General features: G+C 37.1%; 1 protein-coding gene across 1 annotated transcript in view; it reads right to left on the reverse strand.

Annotated features, from left to right (window-relative positions):
• Positions 1 to 22429, reverse strand: part of Dcc (DCC netrin 1 receptor) — a 1083530-nt gene that overhangs the window by 19136 nt on the left and 1041965 nt on the right. Inside the window, exon 27 of the mRNA XM_021150630.3 lies at positions 18415 to 18627. Within this exon, the coding sequence (XP_021006289.1) occupies positions 18415 to 18627 (213 nt within the window). The remainder of the gene's footprint in view (positions 1 to 18414; positions 18628 to 22429) is intronic.

The raw sequence follows: 22429 nt of genomic DNA on the forward strand, positions 1-22429 counted from the left end.
AGGAGACCCTCGGTGCAACACCGGAAGCTGCTATGTTAAATAAATGCTTTTTACATGGTTATACAAGTAATTAAGTGAGCATCGCTTTGGTTTTAATGTTGTTTCCTCAGCAGGACCCACTAAGCAGGGAAATACAAATGATATTGGAGCTTTGCGATGGGCCAGCAGTGTGCATCCAGGAAAGATGAAGAGCCGCAGCAGGCATTTACTGTTCTAAGCTTTATTTCCACAGTGTAGTTATTAAACATTTCATTTGCTCATTAGGTACATAATATATGATGGCCAGGTGCAGCCTCCTGCTAGGGTTTTCTTGTAGAAGTTGTTCGCAAGCACAATACTTTCTATGTTGAGAAACACCAAACTGGACTGAAGTAGGAATGCATTGCATAGACTCTCCTGGGGTGGATCAGAGGCTGCAGTGCACCCTGGGTCCGATCTTAGCTTTCACTTTAATATTCTTCCCTATTTTCTCCCTGTAGCCATCTCTAGCTCCCATTCTTTCATTTTTTCTGAATAAGATTGAAGAACAATTGATTCTCCTTGTCTCGCACCTATTCAAAAGCGGCAACAGAAATGGCCTCTTACTGTCTGGTTTTGATGTGAAAATTATTCTGATATGTCCATATTTTAAAGTAATCAGTCTGCTCATGTCATCTAAGGATGACGAAGGTGTTGCAAAGTCTCCTGCATATCTCATATGGGAGGAGGTTTGGTACTATGGGAGAAATGTGAACTATGTATGGGAAACTGTATATTCTCATTCTTTACAATTTTATGTTCACAAAATATTACAAAGAGAAAGTGAAAAGCTATATTAGCTTGTATACAAGAGCCACAAGAATTCCTTACATGCATTGGCCTAGTTTCAAACATGAAGGTTTTTTGTCTAGGTCTTAAGGCATTTGACTACACAACACAACAGCATGGATTGCACTGTAAGATTAATGAGCATCCAAAGTACACCTTTACTAAGGAAAGGCTTTCTCTCTTCAAATAATCCTATTTTTCCTCGGTGATGGAAAAATATAACAGGGGATGTGCTGACAAGGGGTCGTGCCTCTCGACCCTAAGTAAATTCTCCTAAGTAAAAGGAGTTACAACAAGTAAGAATGTTGTCATATGATAGCATTGATGTAGTAAAGGTCACTGCTCAAGGTCTTAACTCTCCATGTTATTGACATAGAGATCTACAATTGTGGAGACTGTTTATTAAGCCACTACAAAGGCCTGACTCCAGTAGAGTAAGTCAATAGTCACCTGGCAGGAGAGGATGGAGGAGTTCTAGTCATCCCTCCCTTATTGTTCCAGATGGCCATAGCCTACTGGGTTTCCATTTGGTCTTTAGTGCTTTATTTCTATTTTGTCTATGTGCCAGGACCCAGAGGAAAGACTTAGGTGCTGGCGTCTCTGCTTGGAGGTACAGAAACTATGATCCCCACACTTCCTCACATTTTCTCCTATGTTCCTTAAAAGAGACTTCCAAAGCATCCTTTATTGTGTTGCCTTGGAGACAAGAAAATCAAAGTTCAAAGAAGGCAAGGGAATGCTTGCATCTATTCAACTAGTGTCGGGGTTTAAGGATTTCCTCCTATGAAAATCTATTTTCTTTCATGGATAAAAATAATCTAAGGGTTAACCAAGAATACATAACTAGAAATCACAGAGAACAAACCAAGCAACCTTGGGGCATGAAGGAGAGTCTAAAATGGGAGGCAGGAAGATGGCAGCAGGGTGGTGGTGTGTCACAGGGACAGTCAGAAGAAAGGATGGTAATACTACAGATTCCTGCTCTCTGCTCTCTCCGGTCACTGGAAATGCAAGCAAAGACATGACTCATAGTAGAGTGGTGCTTTGCTGCTGAAGTCCTGTGGGGTCCCCTTCTTTCTGTATTCTAGCTAGCTCTGTTCTGGTATAATGGACAAAACATCTTAGCATTAACGAAATGGAGACCTCTAAAGAGTAAGTGAAACAGTTTTTGTGAGATGGTCTTCCTTGGAAAAATGCACACCAAAGTTGTCTGCACATACTTGTCCTTTAGTTGCATCCTTTCTCGCCTTTCAGGCACTTCTCTCCATTCCTTTGCCCCATCATTTTCTATTTCCTTTCTACACACTAAATACCGGAAACTCTAAGTCATATTTTTCCCCCAAGACAGAAATGATACAGTAATGCAACCAATGGCAAATCACTCATCGTTCTCTGTTCTCCAACTGCCTTGATGCACTTGAATTTAATGATAAGTGCCCAGAAGGGTGAGATGAAGGACTGAAAGATTTTCCTTTTCCCATCACATCTACCTTTTTAAGTGATGTTTTTCTTCCTCCTATAGCTCTCAAATAGAATGGTGATGCCTTATTTTCCAGCTCCATCTTTCTCTGGCTGCATAAAGAGCTAATACTATAATAAATGATTTAACTATTCTTTGTAGTTACTTAGTAGGCATCTAATAAAACATCTTAATGAAAACATACCTTTATGGTTAGTCTATGGCCTTTGCAATATTGGAATCTAAGTACTGAATTCACCACGCAAATGAAGGGTTATATAACAGTAACTGAAAACAAAAACAAAAAATGAACAAACAAACAGAAAGAAAAATCAAAGAGCCCAGGTCTTCAAAATAGTAGAGAAAATAGACTGACCAAACTTATTGGAAACATGAGTCTAAGTATGGTCCCAGGTATCTTTTAAACTGCAGAGCTCCTAGATATGAGAGGTGTTTATTTTGTATTTTGTAATGGATAAGCTTGAACCTTAGGGTGATTTTAAAGATTTGAAAAGAGCTAAGCTTGTTGAACAGCCCTGGTATAAAATTTATGCTGGGAAATAATAGCAAAGCACAGGTAGGAAAGAAATCCTCAAGGACAAATCAATGTGCAATCTGTTTGTGTCCTTGGGATTTGCCCAGTGCCTGACTCACAGGGAGCAGGGCCGACCCTGTGCTTTGATGGAAGGCTCCCCATCTATAAAATCAAGGTGGACAAAACCAGTAAGAAGCTGATGAGGCTGCAGAAAGTTTATACCAGCCATTATCCTGGCTTCTTCATGAGCGGCTTCATAGGAATCATGATTCAAGGAAATCCACAAAGATCTTGAGAGCTGAATTCACCTGAGCTATTTTATGCCTACCCCTTTTCTGGGGTTCCCAATTCAAAGTCACAAAAAGTACCCGGCTGATAAAAATAGCAACAGAAAACGCACAATCTGCTACTGGTCTTTTTAACGGCACTTAATTAATTAGTCATCAGGTCTAAAGGACTTATGATCATTTCACAGGTCAGACATTACTCTCTTTAAGGCTCGTGCCTTGGCTTTCTGCAGTTTATCGCCTTTTACAGTGTCACATCAAGAGTCGTTAGTTTAGGAAATATCCTGAGTTATTTGGTATGAAAGGGACATTTCTTTCTTCTGCTCAAATAAATTCTTTAATTTTTTTCCTAGTCCTGTTGACCCTATTTGCAACAAGAATAAAAAAAAATTCATTTAATAATATAGAGTCATTCTGATTCATTTATTTTGTACATTGCTTAGGAAAATGATCAATTTTTTATTCATGAAACATTTTTTTCAATATCTATGTTTTGTCTATATTTTAGTGATAAAACTTCAGAAACATCAAAATCTCAATTCATAGATAAGTAATATTGCAACTCTATCAATATAATTTAGTAAAATATTTTTAAATGCAGAAACACGTAGATACCCATACTTCAGCCTCTTACAACTTTATTAACTGTATACTTGATATAGAATGTAATTGTAATACTAAATTATTTATAATAGCACACAGTAGATAATGCTCGTGGTAAATATTTCATGTGGAGTTTAAGATAATAATTTTTAACTTTCAGAATTCACATTACTGTGTGTACGCTGAATTAATTTTCTTTATAAAGAAAAACAGATGACCATGGAGACTTTGTTTTGCATTGTACTCTTGACTCACAAGATATTGATTTCTTAACATTGTGAAATAATTGGTTTTACTTTGGCTTCATTGTTCAATGGAACACAACAAAGAACATAGATGCACACAAATAGACACACACACACACATACACACACACTCACATTAATAGATTTGCACACCAGGTTTTGAATGGCACATTGACACCTTAATTCAATCACTTCAAATTTTATATGTGTATTTCTTTAATTGACCCAAGCTCATTATACATATTATTTTTTAAAGGATACTAAAATTTTCACAGAGTCTGTATTAGTCAATAATGTTTGGTTATGTGTTTTAAAAATATTTTCACATACAAGAGTAGAAAATTAAAAAAAAAAAAAAACTCCCCCTTCTAATGCCAAAGATCAGTTTAGAAATAGCTTGTATAAGCTTTGCTTTTATCTACATTGAACAACTTTCTGTGTTTTGTAACTATTCACCCTAAGGAATGGTCTACACTCGCAAGTTACAATTCTCTCAACTTCTTAGTTTTTACTTTCCTTAGACTACAGGACTGTAGGTGTATATATGTGTGTATATATATATATATATATATATATATATATATATATATATATGTCAGACATCTCCTTATAGATGTACAGTCTAGTAAATATTGAGATTTTATGGATGTAGCTTCTGAAATTACTATGAAACACAGGCTCACAGAAAACTCTATGATCTTCTAGCTATTAGAATATTTCCACCCACTTTTCTACAATGTTCTCAGTGAGCTCCTACCCAGTTAATGAGAGGCTATTTATTGGCAGGCCTAATATTGTTCAGGTCCTATTCATGTTCTGCAGCTGGGGCGGTTTAAAGTGTTATTTGCAGAAAACTGCCTTCTATAATATCCTGTCTTCTGTCTCTCACATCCTGTCTACACCCTCTTCTATGATATTCCTTAAATCTTGAAAGGAATGATACAGATGTCTCATTTATAAATAGACATGTATTCCCACAATTTTGAGCAGCTATGAGTCTTTGCAGTTACCTATGGCCACTGTAAAACAAAAGTTTGTCTGATCTAAGCTGACAGTAGCACTAACCTCAGGCGATAAACAGCAATTTATAAGGCAATTGAGTAGACACATCATGTCTGTTTAACAGAACAACGATTCATCCCTAGCATCTGTAAATTACCCAGCCACGGAGAAATCAATGGCTAAATTTGCAATACCAGATATGAATCCATTCCTGAGGAACAGGCACCCAATCCAATCATTTGTGATTGGCTGTCACCTAAAAATAATGACCACTATGCATCAGTGCACATCTCGCATGTCAGATCAGTCATGAATGTGCAGGGTCTACAGTAGACCGTTGAAGAATTCTTCCCTTCAGCATCTTCCATAGAACTTTCTAATACTACAAGGGCTGGCAGTAGGAAAGGCACTTTTAGCTTTGGTCCTGATGAATGTTTTATATCGTGTAGTCATAGCATATAGTATTTTTTTTTTAATGTAAGGTCGTAGCATGCATGAAACATCAGTGACAATTTTCTGAATTGTTTTGAGAGCCTTGGCTGCTTTCCTGAACACAGCTCATCGGGAGGCAGTTCACCCATGACATTGTACTTTCATGTAATCAACTATGGCTTCAGGGAATAGCTTTATCTACGCACACAGGGTACCTGCATTCAAACGCCTTTTTAAATGTTTAATTTTGAATTAGCTTACCGTTTATCAGATTTCCTTCTGGCTCTTTTATACATCTTTAGTTTGGTAAATACTTTTCTAATAAAATTTTGCAAGAAATATTCCAAATTATGGTATCTTTGCTTGAAGGGACTACTATGTATTATGGCTGTTTTCTTGAAATGTTCCTGTATCTCGGTTTCTGGGAAATTATAGTAGCATTGTCTTATGTTTTGGACTTCTTTTTGCTCTGCCACAAAATGAACACTTGTCCTAGGTTAGTATTGAAACTTGGATTTTTCCTTCAGGTTGTTTTCCTAAGAGCTGCCATGTTATTCTAGTCATTAGCTATTGAAATGCTCACTTTCTGAAGATCACTCTCTGAGCTACCACTTCAGCTCTGACTGTCCCCATGAATGCTGCATCTCTCCCTACACATAGTAAGTAGATTTTCTCCTGGACACTCACACTATCTCATCATCCTCAAAGTTCTTTCTCCTTGCAAGGCAACCTTTTCTACTACTTTATTTTTTTTTTTTCTGTTAGTTTATACATCCCAACGTCACAAGGACCAAACTGTAGTCATTTGGGTCTCATTTTCCTAACATCTAGTTATTTACTATTCAAATATTTCTGCTTCTAAAAGATAAATCTCACTCTGCCCTGATTCAAAGTTTCCATTCATTCAGCATGGCACTTTTTAAAAATCTCATTCTTGGTTTGCTATTTGACATTCTTTAACAACTCAGTTGTCATTTATCACATTCTGCCTTTTCCCAGTGTATAAACTCATTATTCCCTGAGAATAACACTCTCTGGTAAGACTATACCTATAAATGTATAAATGCCATTGCCAGACCTTCCTGATAAAGCTTTGTTCTTGCCCAGCAATCTGGAAGTAGGATCACAGTGATGCCATCCAGAATGAGATTATCTTCTGCCTCGGCTGTTTAGTGACGATGGTCAAAGTTTAAGTTCTCAGAGCTCGCTCTAGGTTCTTATCAGGCAGAACGGCATGGTTTACTTTACAGTTGCTGGTGAATACAGAGGCACAGCATGTGCAAAGTGCCAAGCTTCTTGGTGTGTATAGCTAACAGATAATTAGCTACTAATGAGCATGTCTGTATTACAAAATGATTTCTCTTTTTATAGTGAGCTATCAGAATTGTCATTTACCAAAGCTGGATTCTCTAAAAGCCTGGCCCGTTGAGAGTTTTTCCTGTTTGTATTGCAAGTAGGAGTCAATGAAAAATTTCAACCCCTTCTTTTAGTATCAGCTGAGGGTAGGCCTCTTAAGTCTATGCATGGTGAGTTACTAATGGGGAAAATACATCTCTATATGATGCTTAATAAACTCTTCATTACTCAGTATATCCTCCCACTTGGATTTCCCAAATATTCCTTTTCTTCTACAAAGATTAGAAGCCAATTCTGAGTTTAGAAATGAATTCATCTTATCCTTAAGTTACTTTCTAAAAACATCTCCATGGAAACTTACTTTAGCTTTCAAATAAGAAAATAAAACCTATTATAAGTGAATAATTATATCAGAGGAAGGTGAGACCCAAGTAACTATTGCTTGATCCCTGTACCCATTGGGAAAGAACACCACAAATAAACAGATCACAGAACAAACTTCAATGGCAATGTAAACAGTTTGTCAAGGAACCAAACCTGAGCAAAATCTGGGGCACGTTTGTTATTGTCTTTGAGCTACAAATACAGAAGCTACAATACTGTAGACTATCAGAAACATTTCAAAGAAAATAAAATAATTTGGGTAATATGCACTGAGAGAAGTATTTTTCCATTTATGCTTTTCTAAAGCATGAATAAGTGTAGGAATTTAGAGTGGTGTGTTCCATAGTGACAATCTCCAGTAAGAAAGTCTGAAGAGCCATCTCACTGACATAGTTAGAATTAATTCACTTTTTACTTTAGTATCTAGTGGGCTTTAGTACATATTAGACATTGCTATAATACTAAAGAAAATCGAGAACATGCATTTCTGTGCTATTAAATGTTATTTTTAAAAGATGTGCCAGAGGAATGAAATATTTCTTTAGGATCATACTACACACAGGATTAGTAAACCATTAAAAACTGAGCTTAGAGACATGGAAGAATCAGACCAACTTATTGTTTGTCACCTGCAGGTGGGGAAGGACAGATAGGTAGGGAAGCTGTCTCAGAGGTGGTCATGATTTTTTTAGTGGAACTGTCAGATCCTCCAAAAGAAGCCTATGTCTAATTATAGACATTTGAGTCAAAGGAATCAAAGATACTCCATTATAAAAAAAGTTTCCTGACATTAAAGTCATCAAGAGAATTTAGAAAAAAAATTCAACTTTTAGCAATTTCCATTTGTACTTCCCAAGGTCTACCACTGTTCCTCTGTGGTATGGAGTGTTTTACATATATACCTTCCCTTATTGTCAGCTGTTTTGAGTGCAGGATCTACTACTTTCTGAATTTAGAATCTGGGATCCAGTTAAAGTATATGTGACATCTGGATGACAGAGGAGGGATCAGGAAGAAGGAGAGAGCATAAAGAATCAAGCAATAAGAGAATAAAATAATAAAAGAGAAAAAAGAATAAAAGACTAAAGGAAGAAAATATTTTATTTCTAAAGCAGTTATCAAAGAAACAGTTAAAAAATCTTTCTCCCAAACTATTTTTATCACAACCCCCTTTGAACACATATTTACTTCTTAGATATATTTTATATTCAATCATTAATTATGATAACACCTTTAGGGAAATTATGTAATTTAATTACATTATTACTTACATAAACATTACTTTTAATTACCTCCTGTTTGCTTTGAATTTACTATCACCCTTTATAGGTTCAATTACACTCATTAACACCAGAAAAGTATCCTAATTTATTTTATAGATTACATATGATACTCACCAGGTATGACACTGAGTGAATTGGAAGTTTTTATTGAGCCCTGAGTCACTATGCATATAAATCAGTCAGTGTTGTGATAGGTGCCCTTCATTGTACCATGGGAACATGGGAAATCTAGGAGACATTATGGTCAACTCCAAAATGACAAGAAACTTCCCAGCTTACCACAGGAGTTCATCTTTTGTAGAAAAGTTCCTATAGAAAATTTTAAATCTTTATCATTCCATCTTCAGTTATACAGTGAAATAAGAGACATTTTGGGGAGTAGAATTTTTCAAGGATATATATGTATATTAATCATACTAATGCTCTTATAAGTCACTGAAAATGTATATAATTTGGGGAGTGTCTATATGGAAAATGAAAATTTTGATTTTTCAGCAATTTTGAGCAAAGGGAAAGTACTTAGCTCTTGGTCCTAGGCTATGGAAAGGTGTCTTAGTTAAAATAAAATAAATAAAAAATAAAAAAATAAAAGACTTTAGAACCACTCACACATTAAATAAGAACAAACACACAAATAGGTACAAAATCACAACCAAGAAAAGCAAACCTTGGGGATGCTGTTCTATACCTGAGCCTATATAGGGTGTGATGAATAAGGAAGGGCAAGTGACCTCTAAACTGTTACATATAATGAGAAATGTGAGGCTCTAAGAAAGCTATAGACACAGTTTATATAGTTCTGAAACTGTGGGTACAAACCACATGTGTCTGTACAATCTCTCTCTCTCTCTCTCTGTCTGTCTCTCTCTCACATACACACACACATACACACACAGACACACACAAAGAGAGAAGGGGGGAGAGACAGAGAGACAGAGAGACAGAGAGAGAGATTTCAAGTGAGTTATAACCTCTGCTGTTTAGGAGCACACACTCTGTTCTAAATTAAAACCACTTTAATGTGTAAACCACAGAGTGACAGTCATCACACCACCTAGAATACCATTGGTACATCAAAATGTTGGGGTCTTCTCCAGTTCCCCTAAATCAGAACCAGTATCTGAAAAAGATTTGCACGTGATTCCCCAACACATGAAAATTTAAATTCACTGCTACATAAAGAAATATCCATGAAGAGTATAGAATTCAATTGCATCTCACTTCACGTTCAGAAATATTCCAATATCATAGTAACAAGTTATGCTGTTTGTGAATCAGAGGGAAGATGCGTCTAGTATTTCATACATGTTCAGTGTGAAAACACCCCTTTACTCCATTTCTCAATCATTGACTACTGCTCCTCACTTCTGTAACCTCTCTGTAACTTCTCTAACCTCTGCCTTGTTATTTTCACTGCAGAGGAGGACCTGAGTTTGATCTGGGATTGGGAGATGCTACTAACGTCAAAAAGATTATCTTGGTTTCCTACAGGACCATTTCAGAGAGATGCAATGCTTACAAAGCCAGGTAGGCAGACATGTTCCAATCAGATTTGCCACAGTGCAAGAGGTAAGGTCTTACTGGAACATACACTGTTGCAACAGAGGCCAACTTTCTGGCTGTTGGATGGATTGATGGTTTCAGAGTGAGTCCTGTTCTAATGGATGAGACAACAGATCACTGTAAAGTCAGGTAATATGTTCAGAAAGCTCTGAGCTATTCTATTCACTATTTTGAGTTCCGTGTGGTGATCCATTTCACTATATATATATAATATATATATATATTATATATATATATGTGTGTGTGCAATATATATATATATATATATATATATATATATATGTATGTATGTATATTATAATGGTGGCCATTATATCCTGCAAATATATACAGGAGAATATAATATTTCACAAATTAACTCATGTTTGACCAGATATGCAATTAAATACTATTTTTATTAAATATTTATTTGAAATATAGTTATTTAATATAAATATAAAATAAAAATTTAACAAATATTATTAAATTACATTAAACATACAAGTTTATTTAAATAAACATATTTATTAAATACTAAATACCAGTGTATGAAGTGACAGAGCCTCTGCGTGATACCAGATCAGAAGTTTCTAACTTAAAACTTAAATAGTATAATTTTATAAGCATAACTCATGTTAATATATTTTATTTCCTAAAGTTGTACAGTGATACCTTTCCAGGTTAGAATTTAGTTTATCTAGTTGTGGTGTGAAAGTGGAAGCATAAAGAATTTAAATGACATTCAATAGCCTAGGTAGTCAGTAGGGATCCTGGGCCTCAGTGTCAGAGGGTTGGGGGGTAGGGGTTGGGGGTAGTTGTTTGTTTGTCGGTCAGTACTTTTATTTAAACTGTCCCTCTATGTTTTCTACACCAAGCAAGGTGTCAGCTAAGTCTTGTTTGTGCAGCACAGTCTTTTTTTGTTGTTGTTGAGAATAGAGCATTTCAAAGATAAAACCAACACAGACTGTAATTTTAAGAGTAACGAGGAGGGGAACTAAAAGTTAACCTGCAATTCCTGATTTTAAAAGCAGCCTGGGTTTGCACATTCCTGTGGTTTGCAAAATGCATGTCTTATTAGGAAGGGATGAGCTGCTGACTGTGTAAATAGAAAGGTGCATAAAACTTACCAAGTAAAAGAATCAGGGGTGTGAAAGAAAGATATTTAAGGCAGCAATTTAGAAAAGACATTGAAAAGGGCAGCTATTTCAATCTCATTACTTCTATAAGATGGCATGCACAATCATGTCGTAATATGCCTCTTATTCAAAATCAGTGGTTTGCTTATCACAGTAATTCACAGACATACACACACACACACACACACACACACACACACACACAGAATCGTAGAATCCCCTTTGCTACAAAAAAAAAAAAAAAAAAAGAGGCACTGTCCTTTGAAAGCCTAAGCATTCTGGTGACAGAGATTCTGGACACAAGGACATCAATCCTCCTGGATGCTTAAGTTGAAAGTCAATGTTCACAAATTCTCAAGATGTCTATTGGGGTAATACATTCTCTACAAGGCCCTGCCTGTAAGAAAACCTTTGTAAATTATCATTGGATCTGACACAAATTTTTACACAATTTTTGCTATATTATCTGTCTTATCACTATAGCTTGCTGATAAATTCAATTCATTTTAACACATAATTCCTTTGTTTATTTTCAGTGTTAGTTTTTGCATAACATGTATTCAACAGTCCATTCGTAGGAGGTTAGTACGAAACCTTTCTTGACCTTTCCCATACCTTCAAAGAAAGTTCTGGAATCTGACACGAACTGATGAACTAAAATAATGACCTATCAACTACTTACACAGCTGGGGTTATTGGCAATGATGTTTAGAATCTTTTAAGATTCATGATTTAGTGTGTGTGTGTGTGTGTGTTATGTGTACATGAGTGAATACCATGTGTGCAGATTCCCACAGAGGTCAGAAGATACTGGACTCCTCGGAACAGGAATTTATGGCACCATGAGCTCTGAACTGCTGAACTAGAGTTTGAAATCCTTAATCAAACTGGAAGCATTTCCTTCATTTTGTTCTTTCTTTAATCAAAGGGAAAGGTCCTATCCTCTAGTCTTAAAGAAGATTATCTAATCTCACACACGAACAAAATAGATATCAGAGGAGAAACATCACGGGGTTCACCAGCTTCCATGGACTGACCCTTTCTCCTGTCAAAACACAGTGGCTCCTGAGCCTCTGTATTGGATTTCACAGGGACCATGGCGTGTCTGCTAATTTTCACACAAGTGACTTAGTCAGGAGAAGGTTCTGGACCTGTGGCTTCACGTTGGTATTTCCACTCAGTATGGATATATGAACTACTTGTAGTATAGGATGAAACTTGTTGAGCTTGTTTTATATTTTAGGACCACCAAATTGTCCCAAATTTGGAAGTTGCTTCATTCTTATCTGCCTTTATTACTAATAAATATCTCATTAATCCATTAACTCCATTAATGAAAGTTGTCTTACTTTCATTAGGCTTGAAATTGATGAAGGGTATTCAAAAATCTGGTGCCACTTTATATAATTTTACTCCAACAAACTAAACAGTTAATTGAGGATTCATTGCGTCTACCAGTCTGGATGAAGACCTCAAGAATAATGCCTCAGCATTCTGGACTGGTTATAAGGGTGCCCTGCTCCCCTCCTGGTTGTTTGCAGTTGCTTTGCAGTTAAACATGAATTTGCTTAGTGGCACTCTTTATGAATTATAAACACTTATAATATGTAAAGTAGTTTATTCATGTTCCCTAAACTGACTTTTATTAAAAAAAAAAAAAAACTTTGTGATTTCTAAGACATTTTCCAAAATCAATACAATGCACTCATGAGAGCTTAAGCGCATGACCTGTTTTGTTCATAAGATATGCCAAAGGATTGCATACTTTGAGAGTAACTGCTGCCCATTGTGTTGCCACCATTCTCTGTCACCCAGGAGATGATGAACTCTGCAATACAATCCAAGGACAAGCTTCCAAACCTTACATGTTTTAAATGATCTCATTCTCAAAGCTAACCAGGTTTTGAACACAGACCTCTTTAATTGTCTCTTACGACTACTTACATGGCATTTTGTTAATTTAGACATTAATTATATTAAACTGACTGTTAATTTCAGGTTTACATATGCTCTAAATATTCTTGATAAAATATTTTTTTCCTCTTTTTTTTTCTTTTCATTGAGAAAACTCGACGGAAGGGATTAAAAGTTTGACTCAGGGATCACTTCCTTAAACCCCTAAAAGTAATTTTTGTAATCCTGAATAGCTTTTGTTGTGTGTATACTGCTGTCTTGGTCTTCTGCCATGCTCTCTCTCTCTGACAGTATGTATAATATTACCGTGTCTTAATTTCGATTTTCCTTCTTCATTTCTTTCTGGTCATAACAGTTGTGCGTGCTGGATTTTAAAGCTCTTGTCATTAGGATAGCAAAAGATGCAAGGGCCTGGCTTTCTGTCATACTGCAGAGGGATGCCTGGCGATTGGAACGGGTGAAGTTCGGATAAACGGCTGTGGTTTCAGAGTTGTCTGGAGAGTTAGGATTCTTGCTCTCAGTTCTGTCTCCTATCTAATAGCAATGTGGATACCAAAGCATCACCGTTTTAGTAATGGAGCCAGGAAGCAGTAAGTGTCTGGAGGTGATAAAGTAGGGTTGCCCAGTGAGCTCTGTAAACAAGGTTGGCAGCTCAAGTTTGATCCCTGGATCCCACAGAAAGGTGCAGGAGATAACCCACTTCATGAATGTTGTCTGTTGGCTTTCACATGTGTGCTTTGGTATCATGGGCACACATATAGCATCATACATATACATATAAGTGTGTATGCATACACACACTACAGGAACACTCACACAATAATAAATGAATACATTGTGATATCAATTATGCCAAAACTAATCTAAATATTATCTTATCTGTTACAATTTTTCTTAGGAATATTTAGTATCTAGCATTAACCTGGAGAGGTCTTTGTAGTGGAAAGAAATCAACCTAAGAATATCTGTGAAACTAACTGGAAAAAAAAAGAAAAAAGAAAAAACATATTTCTAACCAAGGTTATTATATTTTTCTGAATTTTTGAAGTCTGATTTCAAACTCACAGTTGCTGAGCATGGGGAAAATCTTAAACCTTTTCAACTCTCAGTTTTATCATCAATAAATGAGACATCAGCCTCATAGATCACATATTAAATCTTCTCTGAAAATGATGTTCCTGTTTTTAAGACCATTAACAGACCTCTGTCCTATTTATATGTCACAACACCAGTTTACAGGAAATTAGTATTTTCCACAATAAACACCAAGTAGGTTACAGGGTGGTAAATACTATCTACCTAAGAAAAGTTGTCTCCTTACATTTAAGAAAGTATAATTTAGGATGATGGGATTATTTCTGATCAAAATTCATTTATTAAACAAAATCTGTTATAAGTGAGGACAAGAAAATCTCAAGATGCTCATTAAAAGCACAGGTGGGGCTTGATGTGAAAGCAAATGTATTTATTGGGAGGTAGAGTAATTTTCCTGCCTACAATTGACTGAAATGTTGCCTCTAATAACACCAAATTCACACATCTTGACTATTTAGTTGTGTGAGTGACTTCTGTGACTGACCCTAAAAATGAAAGCTGTATGACACATGCTCAAGTATATTTGATTGCCCAAAACCTCTGCCTGGGACTGATTCTCTCAGATTGGGACATTTAGGTGACATCTTTAATGGACACCCTCAATGGTGGTTTGAGAGTCTGGTGTTGAAATCTATTTTAGTGATTTTTAAAAAGCAGGTTATTGTCTGCTTTATAATATAGCATATTTACTGAAATGGGGCCAGACCCCCCAAAAAAATCATGTTACAAAGAGAATACATGATTTCCCAACCAGCCATAAAATATAAATTATACACCTTTTCTGTCCACTGTCATCCATATATACCTACACCTTGTTCTCAATCTGCAGACAAAGTGAAAGACATGCCACCTTGGGCAGGGGGAAAATCAAACTCAATTTGCTATACAATGAATTGCTTTTTGGGTTTTGTCATGTCCACTGATATATTGATCACTCAAAGATTGAAAAGATCAGAATGCACCGGGCTTTTATACAGATGAGTAAGTGAAGGCATTATAGGATTTCTTTTGTTTAACAAAGATGCACGTGCTTAGGAGGCTCAGACTATGAATACAACACCGTAAACATCAGTATTTGAGAAACTACATTGTTCTTGCCCATAAAATGATAGTTCCCCAGGACGAATAGGCTGCCGTTCGAACTTCATTTAAAATATGTAGAAAGAATCTTTTCTGTACTGTGTGGAAGCATCATTGGTCAGTAAAAAGCAGATGGCATATCAGCTGAGGTGGGAAATAGAAGGTGGGAGTTCTTGTAGCGAGAGATTGGAACTCTGAGAGTTAGACAGAGACAAGAGATTTTCCCTGATCTCAGAAGAATTCAGATACATGTAACTGAGAAGAAGCAATCAACTATATGACAGACATAGGGTTATATAAGTTATTAGCTAGTTGAGGAATGAGCCAAAGCTTATGGGCTAGGCATTTATTTATAAATTATTAAGTCTCCTAGTCATTATTCTGGGAACAAAGAGGCTAGGGTAGAAAGTCTCATGACTGCGTAAGTACTGCTGGTCCTTTTACAGCTAAGACGAACTTCAGGAGGGAAAGTACACATAGAACACACAAGCATGTGCACACACACATGCACAACCCCCCCCACATCCCCACACCCTCAGCCCCAACACACACACACACACACACACATACACACACACACACACACACACACACACCATACCCTATCCATGCCCTATTTTGGTCCTCTGAAAAATTTATATGAAATTTGTAATGTAATAAGCCCAACATTCCATCAAACATTTTCTATTTAACCTGAAAAGGGTCTAAGTCAAGTCACTAATATGTCCACATCTGTGATTTTCAAGGTGCAATGGTTGTTCTTTGGAAGCTGTAAAGCCAACACTGTTTTTCACCACCCTGGATGTGAAACTAGAAGGTAGAGAATCACTTCATCACAAGATAAAATTTCAAAAGACACCATAAGGACCCTGGGGTCCATTAAGCTAAATCTCTAACTCAGCATGTGGAGGGGCAAAATGAAGGAATAACTCTATGCTTGCAGGTAGGCAGAATTCCAGTCATTATGACAACAGACTGAGTCTCTAATTACCACCTACCACAGCAATGCTGCAAAAAGCTCTGTGATCCCAGGGAGATTGTTTCTACATACTATGTATTGCCCTATTCCTCATATATAAAGCAGTCGCAAGTACAGCTCTATAATCTCAGTGGGAGGCAAATTGAGGCTGGGACCCTTAGCTCTGCTCATGAAAAACCACATGCAGAAAGGAAATCGTATCTAGGAGAGGAGTGCCTTCACTGATGCTAATCGCAATGCTTTCAAAGCAGAGGACTTCTCTTTTAGCATATTCTTTAAAAATTAGAGCAATGCCTCCCATTACCATATTCTGAAGTAATTATGTGCAGTAAGTAAAGACAAATTCATTACTAATTACACAGTCTTTTATTGTGAAATCCAGAGCAAAATTATTTGAGGTATTTTCTTTTCTAAGCTGACAACAGAATGACTTTACTTCATCAATCAGTTTGACTAAAGTAATGATTTTCTTGGAATTAGGATTTGTTGAAAGCTCTAAGTATTTCATCTTTTGGGCTAAGAAGCATGTAGTTAATGTCACCACTAATACATTTGTCAGTCTGCTAATTTTCTTTTTCTATTAGAATAAGTAAACAGCAGCCCTTTTAAAAAGCACACTATCTACTATGTGTCAGGAGCAATGTAGGGAGACTTATTTGAAAATCATGAGGTAAGGCGTTATAAAATGCACAGGAGTCACAGGCAGACAATAAAGGAGAAACATAAAAGGGAAAGGCATTTAATAATTCCAAAGTGAAGGTAGAGTACATCTCAGAAAGTATGAAGGGAAGATGGCATTTAAAGGAGAATTACGAAAAAAAAAATCAAATCAAACCAAGAACTCAAGCCAGAAGGATCAAAAAATAAGAGCAGAGACTTCTGATAAAGAAGTCAAACAGAATGGAAGCAATAGTCAAACAACAAAAGGCTCACAGTGGACAATAGAGATAGAAGCAAAGTGGCTCTGTTTGTGTGGCATTCCACCAGGTTTTATCCACTTATTATTTGTGGGCATATAGTCTGGGACAGTGCAAGACCCTGATTCTATTCCTAAGGACACAGTACAGTCATTTAGGCTCCACTGTACTAGAGTCTGTTTGATAACATTTTAATTAGAAAACTATAATACCTGATTTAAAAATGCCAGTTCTCTGTTCTACTATCCATTCCCTGGACACTAAACATTCCTTTTGGTAAGTTTGTTATCCTAGAGCATCAGATTTCAGCTTGGTTGCCATAATCTAGATCCCAAATCAAGTGCCACCTCTATACTATTTGTATTCCTTTCATTTAAAATAGCATTCAAAGATTATTTGGTAGGAATGCATGGCAGAACAAACCAACCATCCCATTGATGGTCTTTTTGCTCAAGGAAATGCTATTACTTAAAAAATTAAAGAAATCATCTCCTCTGCCATATTTTGAATTTGAATGCCTCCAAAGTTCCTAGATGAAGGCTCAAACCCCAGTGTGGTGATCTTTTGAGAAAGTAGAACTCTAAGAGATGTGTCTAGTGAAAGGTCTTCAGGTTATTGAGTCCATACACTCAAAGGGGACTAGCAGACCCTCGTCATTTTTTCCTTTCCCATCCTTGAATTCCAGACAATGAGATGGGTGGTTTGCTCTGCCATACATTCCTAGGATGGTTGAGATTCTGCTGCCCTTCCAATAGGCTCAATTAGTCATGAACTAGGGCCCAAGTAAACCTTTTCTGTTATTTTTAGTGAGAGAATGATGACATGCTTGACTGACACAAGCTGAGAAAATAACCAACAGTGTCATTGCAGTTGGGTTCCATGATATTATATAATTAGGCATCTCTGATATACAATATTAAGCTGCTTTGTTTTCCTTATTAAAATATGAATGAAAATGACATATGGGTTTTAGTACTAAACTCATAATTATATTTTGGATACTTCATTATTTTATTTTTATATTTTGGGGACATTCGATGTAACACTTTTTATATCTGTTTTTGTCATTAAACAATTTGGACATAAACTGAGAGGCACCAATAAATGCCTACAATATTAGAACCTATGTTTTTTGGTGGTAAAAGCAGCAGGTGAAGAAGTGTTGCCTAGCAAATCTCTAGAGGGAAATAAGTTGCGTCAATTACCCATGTGTCAGCTCCCAGACCTCTTCTCAACCATAAGGAACAAACAGGAGCACAATGAGTGGGCAATCCACACTGGAAACATACATGATGTCTAGACCTACTCAATGTCTCTTATAAATAAAGTGATCACCAATAAGAACAGCAGGTACTTACCTGGCTGAGACAAAAGCGGTGTGTAAGGGACTTTTGGTTCTATTGCACTCATAGGTGGAGGTAGCAACGGGTTAGCAAAGCTGCGGAGTGGATGAGTTGGCCGCACACAGGCTGTGGGGATGGTTCTACTGGGTGCTTCTTCACTGCTCGGATGTTCGGGCTGAGCTGGGGGCAGCATGGGTTGCTGTTGCGTGGTTGGTCCTTCACTCACAGCTGTGGTGGAAATAAGAAAACCAGGTGTCATTTGACATTAAACTCATTTCCTTCACCTTTCTAGAATCAGTCCAGGGAGAAATGATGAGATCTGGCAATCTCTTCTCTGATTCATGGGTATTCTTTTTCAGCCCTCACGCACGTATAAAATACAATTAGCACAACCCGTTTCAACAGTAGAGACAGGTCCATTAGGACATGGTGTGCATCATGGGGACACTAACACAATATATTCCTACTAACTATATTGCCTGAACTGTCTGGACCCTATAATCATAAGTGATGAAGTGAGAAAAGAGTTATCTTTCCCTTTCTAAGTCGTAATGTCAGCGGAATTCAACCGGTTACAGCTGCATTATTATCTACCAGCCAATATGCCAATTTCACTGCGCTTTAAACATGCCATGTCAACTGTCAAACAAATCAGAGGTACAGGGTGCTCAGAGGCATTGCTAAAAAAAAATGATACAAATAATCACCACTATCATTATCTCCCATAACAAAATAGAAGCACATTGAGCTAAAAGTTATATGAGACGTGATTTCACTGAAGCAAGTTGCCTGAACTCAGAGTTATGATTTTTTTTCCTCTTTGATAGCAAGCCTTGTAATTTACAGGCAGATTATTGAGCTGAAGAGGCTTTGCATAGTCATTTGTGACAGCCTTAGGGTGTCTGGACAGCTTTGTATATTGAAATGCACCTTTCCCCCTGGGGAATACAGTTGAATGAGACTAAAATATTTTCAAGGCATTTACTGTTGCTAAGGACAGGGTGCATCAATTTTAAATGTTCATTCATATTCAAAGCCGAAAGGTCTAAGTTAAACCACAGATTAAAAAGGTCAGTCTACTAGGAGTAAGTGGCGTTGACTCTACATGAGTATTTCTAGTTATTTATTTCTTAGCAAGATTGTTTTGGCAAAAAAAAAAATGGGAAGATACGATATTACTTTGATAATACCTAACTTTGGAAGGATAATTTTAAGGTGGAATTATTTCAAGATAATAAGTTTTAGGAGATGGTTTTGAGAGGACTCTGAGAATCTCATTAAGGTTAACAAAGGGCAGAGGAGATAAGGAAATAATGTGGTGATGCCAAAGGAACAGAGTTGAAAGATATAAAGATCAAGGTGTCCTATGAAAGCTATGCAGAAGTGACACATCCTCTGGAGGTATTTTTATTCATCCTTTTTGCTTCAGATTGGGGTCAGAGGTCCTCTGGATGAGAGAACAGCCTGTGGGAATCATCCTTTAGGTGGAGGTAGAAGATGCACAGTTGGCTGAGAAAATGAGAGCAATCGGAACTCAAAATCTGATGAAACTTTGTCAGTCTTCAAACAGGGAACCTCCAGTAAAACAGCCAACTGTCAAACCTCCCATGTAGGTCTCACAACAAACTAAATGGCTCCCATAATCAAAAGGGGAGAGAAGTATCTTTCTATAGGATCAGATTGTGTCCTGGGATGTTTGAAAATTTAATTTTACAAAAAGAGAAAATATTAGGTTTTACTTTGGACTTGTGTTTAATCTGAAGAAGAAAGTGACCAAAGGTTGAGAGTAAATAAACATTTAATAATTTAGCTACTTCTAAAGCTGACCATGTTTCCCCCTTAGCTTCAGAGTGATGTCAGAGTTGTTCCCTTACTCCTGGTCCTTCAAGGAGGCTCACTTTAAGAATGGTACCCTTGTTTGCACTTCCTTCACACCAAAAGGAATTCATTTCAGTGCTAGATTGCAGGAAATAACTAGAATACTACGTGCTCTTTCAAAAATGTCCCCAGAGATGATTCTCAGAATGGTTCTTATAACACTAACTTATGAGGACAGGAAAAGAAATGTCACATTTCTCTTCTTACAATTGTTTTTAGGTAATTATCTCTATGGAACATGCACTGTGACTAATCCATATTTGTTCCTAGAACTCCCTCAGCACTGAAGAAACAACAGGGGTTTTTGAATGTCCACATCCCCTTTTATTTCTTTTTCTTTTCTTTAATTCTTTTCTTTCACTTGTACTTTGGACATGATATGTTCATAATAAAGTATATTGTATTCCAGAGTGTAATACAATTTACATATGTCTTTCTTTAAGAATTTGAAATTCAGTCTCTTATTTTGACAAAACCTTTGTATGTTGTGTGAATGTATGGATTGTAATGATTTTTACTGAAAGTAGTGAGTTTGAGGTCCTAAAGAAAGTGGAGGGCAATTGGCTAACTGAAGTGCTTATTCACGTATCAAAGTGCATGCTGGTCTCTGGGCACACTCAGTGTCTGTGGCTCCTCTTGACTCCTCTCACTCCTTGAACCTTCCCAGCTCATGGGCTTCCCTTCTCCCAGGTTCTTATTGCTATATAACCTTGCCATTTCAGCCCTGCACTCTCTTGCTCTTGTATCTCCACCTTCTTCTTCTCTCGTCTCCCAACCCCTACTTCTCCTCTAATGGCTCCATCCATTCTGCTGATTATGTTCTGTCTTCTACTCTGGATGCTTCTGGCTGTGCTCTCCTTCGTATGTACAATACAAACCTTTCCTTCAACCATTCCTTTGAGCGTCATGCCCTCCCTTTACCCATTGAGGGCATCCTTATTCACTTTTGCTCTGGCCACTTGTTTTCATCAGCATCAATGAGAGGTAAAATTCTTTTTCTCCCTGGTCCTGCCTCTCTGGCCTTCCAGCTGTCTAACATTATTCCAAGTGAGTCCTAAGTGGTCCATAGCCTATGTCTTGTTCATCCTTAGTAACTCACATGAGCACAATGTGAAGCCTGATATGTGTGTAAGAAGGTCCATGTGTAGGAAATAAAATAGGAATAGAATAGAGTCCATAAGAGACAAGTTGTTTAAATGGACGAGAGTTTTCCCAGGTGATTGATAATTCTTGGATCTTAAGAAAATGCTTTCAGAGTTGGCTGATATTTAAAGCAGCAAAATCCTCAAAGAAACAGCTTAGCAGTTGCTCCAACAGGGAAATGCTGCATCGTGGATGTGCCCATTTGGCCAGTTCAGACACCAGCTCCAGGACATCAATATGAAACAAATTGTCTCAGTGGCTTGGCATTTATCTGTGTGAAGAGCCCCGAAAGCAAAGCAAAGCTCCCTTCAGTCCCAGGATACAGCTGCCTTGCAATTCAGAGCAGAGTGAGAAGCCAATGGGTGTCAGCAAGGCACTCATTTTCAAATGATGAAATAGTCAGAATTCATTGTACAAATAGCATACAATTACACAGTAGAGTCAAATCTCAAGGCACTTTATAATAATTAATGTCAACATTCAAAACACTTGCTACAGAGTAACTGGCAGAAATACTGCAAAAATGGAAATGAGGATTTTTCTTCTATCTGAAAACTGCAGTGGTTGATGGAATTACAGCCCACCAGCAGCACGAAGCAGATGCTGAGGCATGAACACCTCCTCTTGGAACCTTGTTTACACATTAATCTTGGAAGAACAACATTATGAACTAATCCTTAGTAGCCTAGTTCCTCATAGCCTGTGATGTCTCAAAAACACCCCTAGGGGAAAAAAAATGAGCATTTCCACATGCTCCTGATTTTTATCTGGCACAAATTCCACTTGGTAGTCAACTTCCAGTTGGTGAAAGAACTGGAACAGAAAACCAGCATGGGCTAATCTGTGTAGCATCCTCACTATGGCAATGACAGAATGGAATGCTCTTATACTCCTCTTCCATAGACTGGTCTAAGGGATGAGCAAAATGAGAAATGGAATTGTTATGATGAGCAGGAAGAAAGCTTGATCCAAGACTGCCTGGTTGGGAGATTGTCAAAGTACAGGACTG

Source organism: Mus caroli, unplaced genomic scaffold (assembly GCF_978045245.1).
Source record: "Mus caroli unplaced genomic scaffold, Mus_caroli_1 scaffold_19, whole genome shotgun sequence".
NCBI lineage: Eukaryota > Metazoa > Chordata > Mammalia > Rodentia > Muridae > Mus > Mus caroli.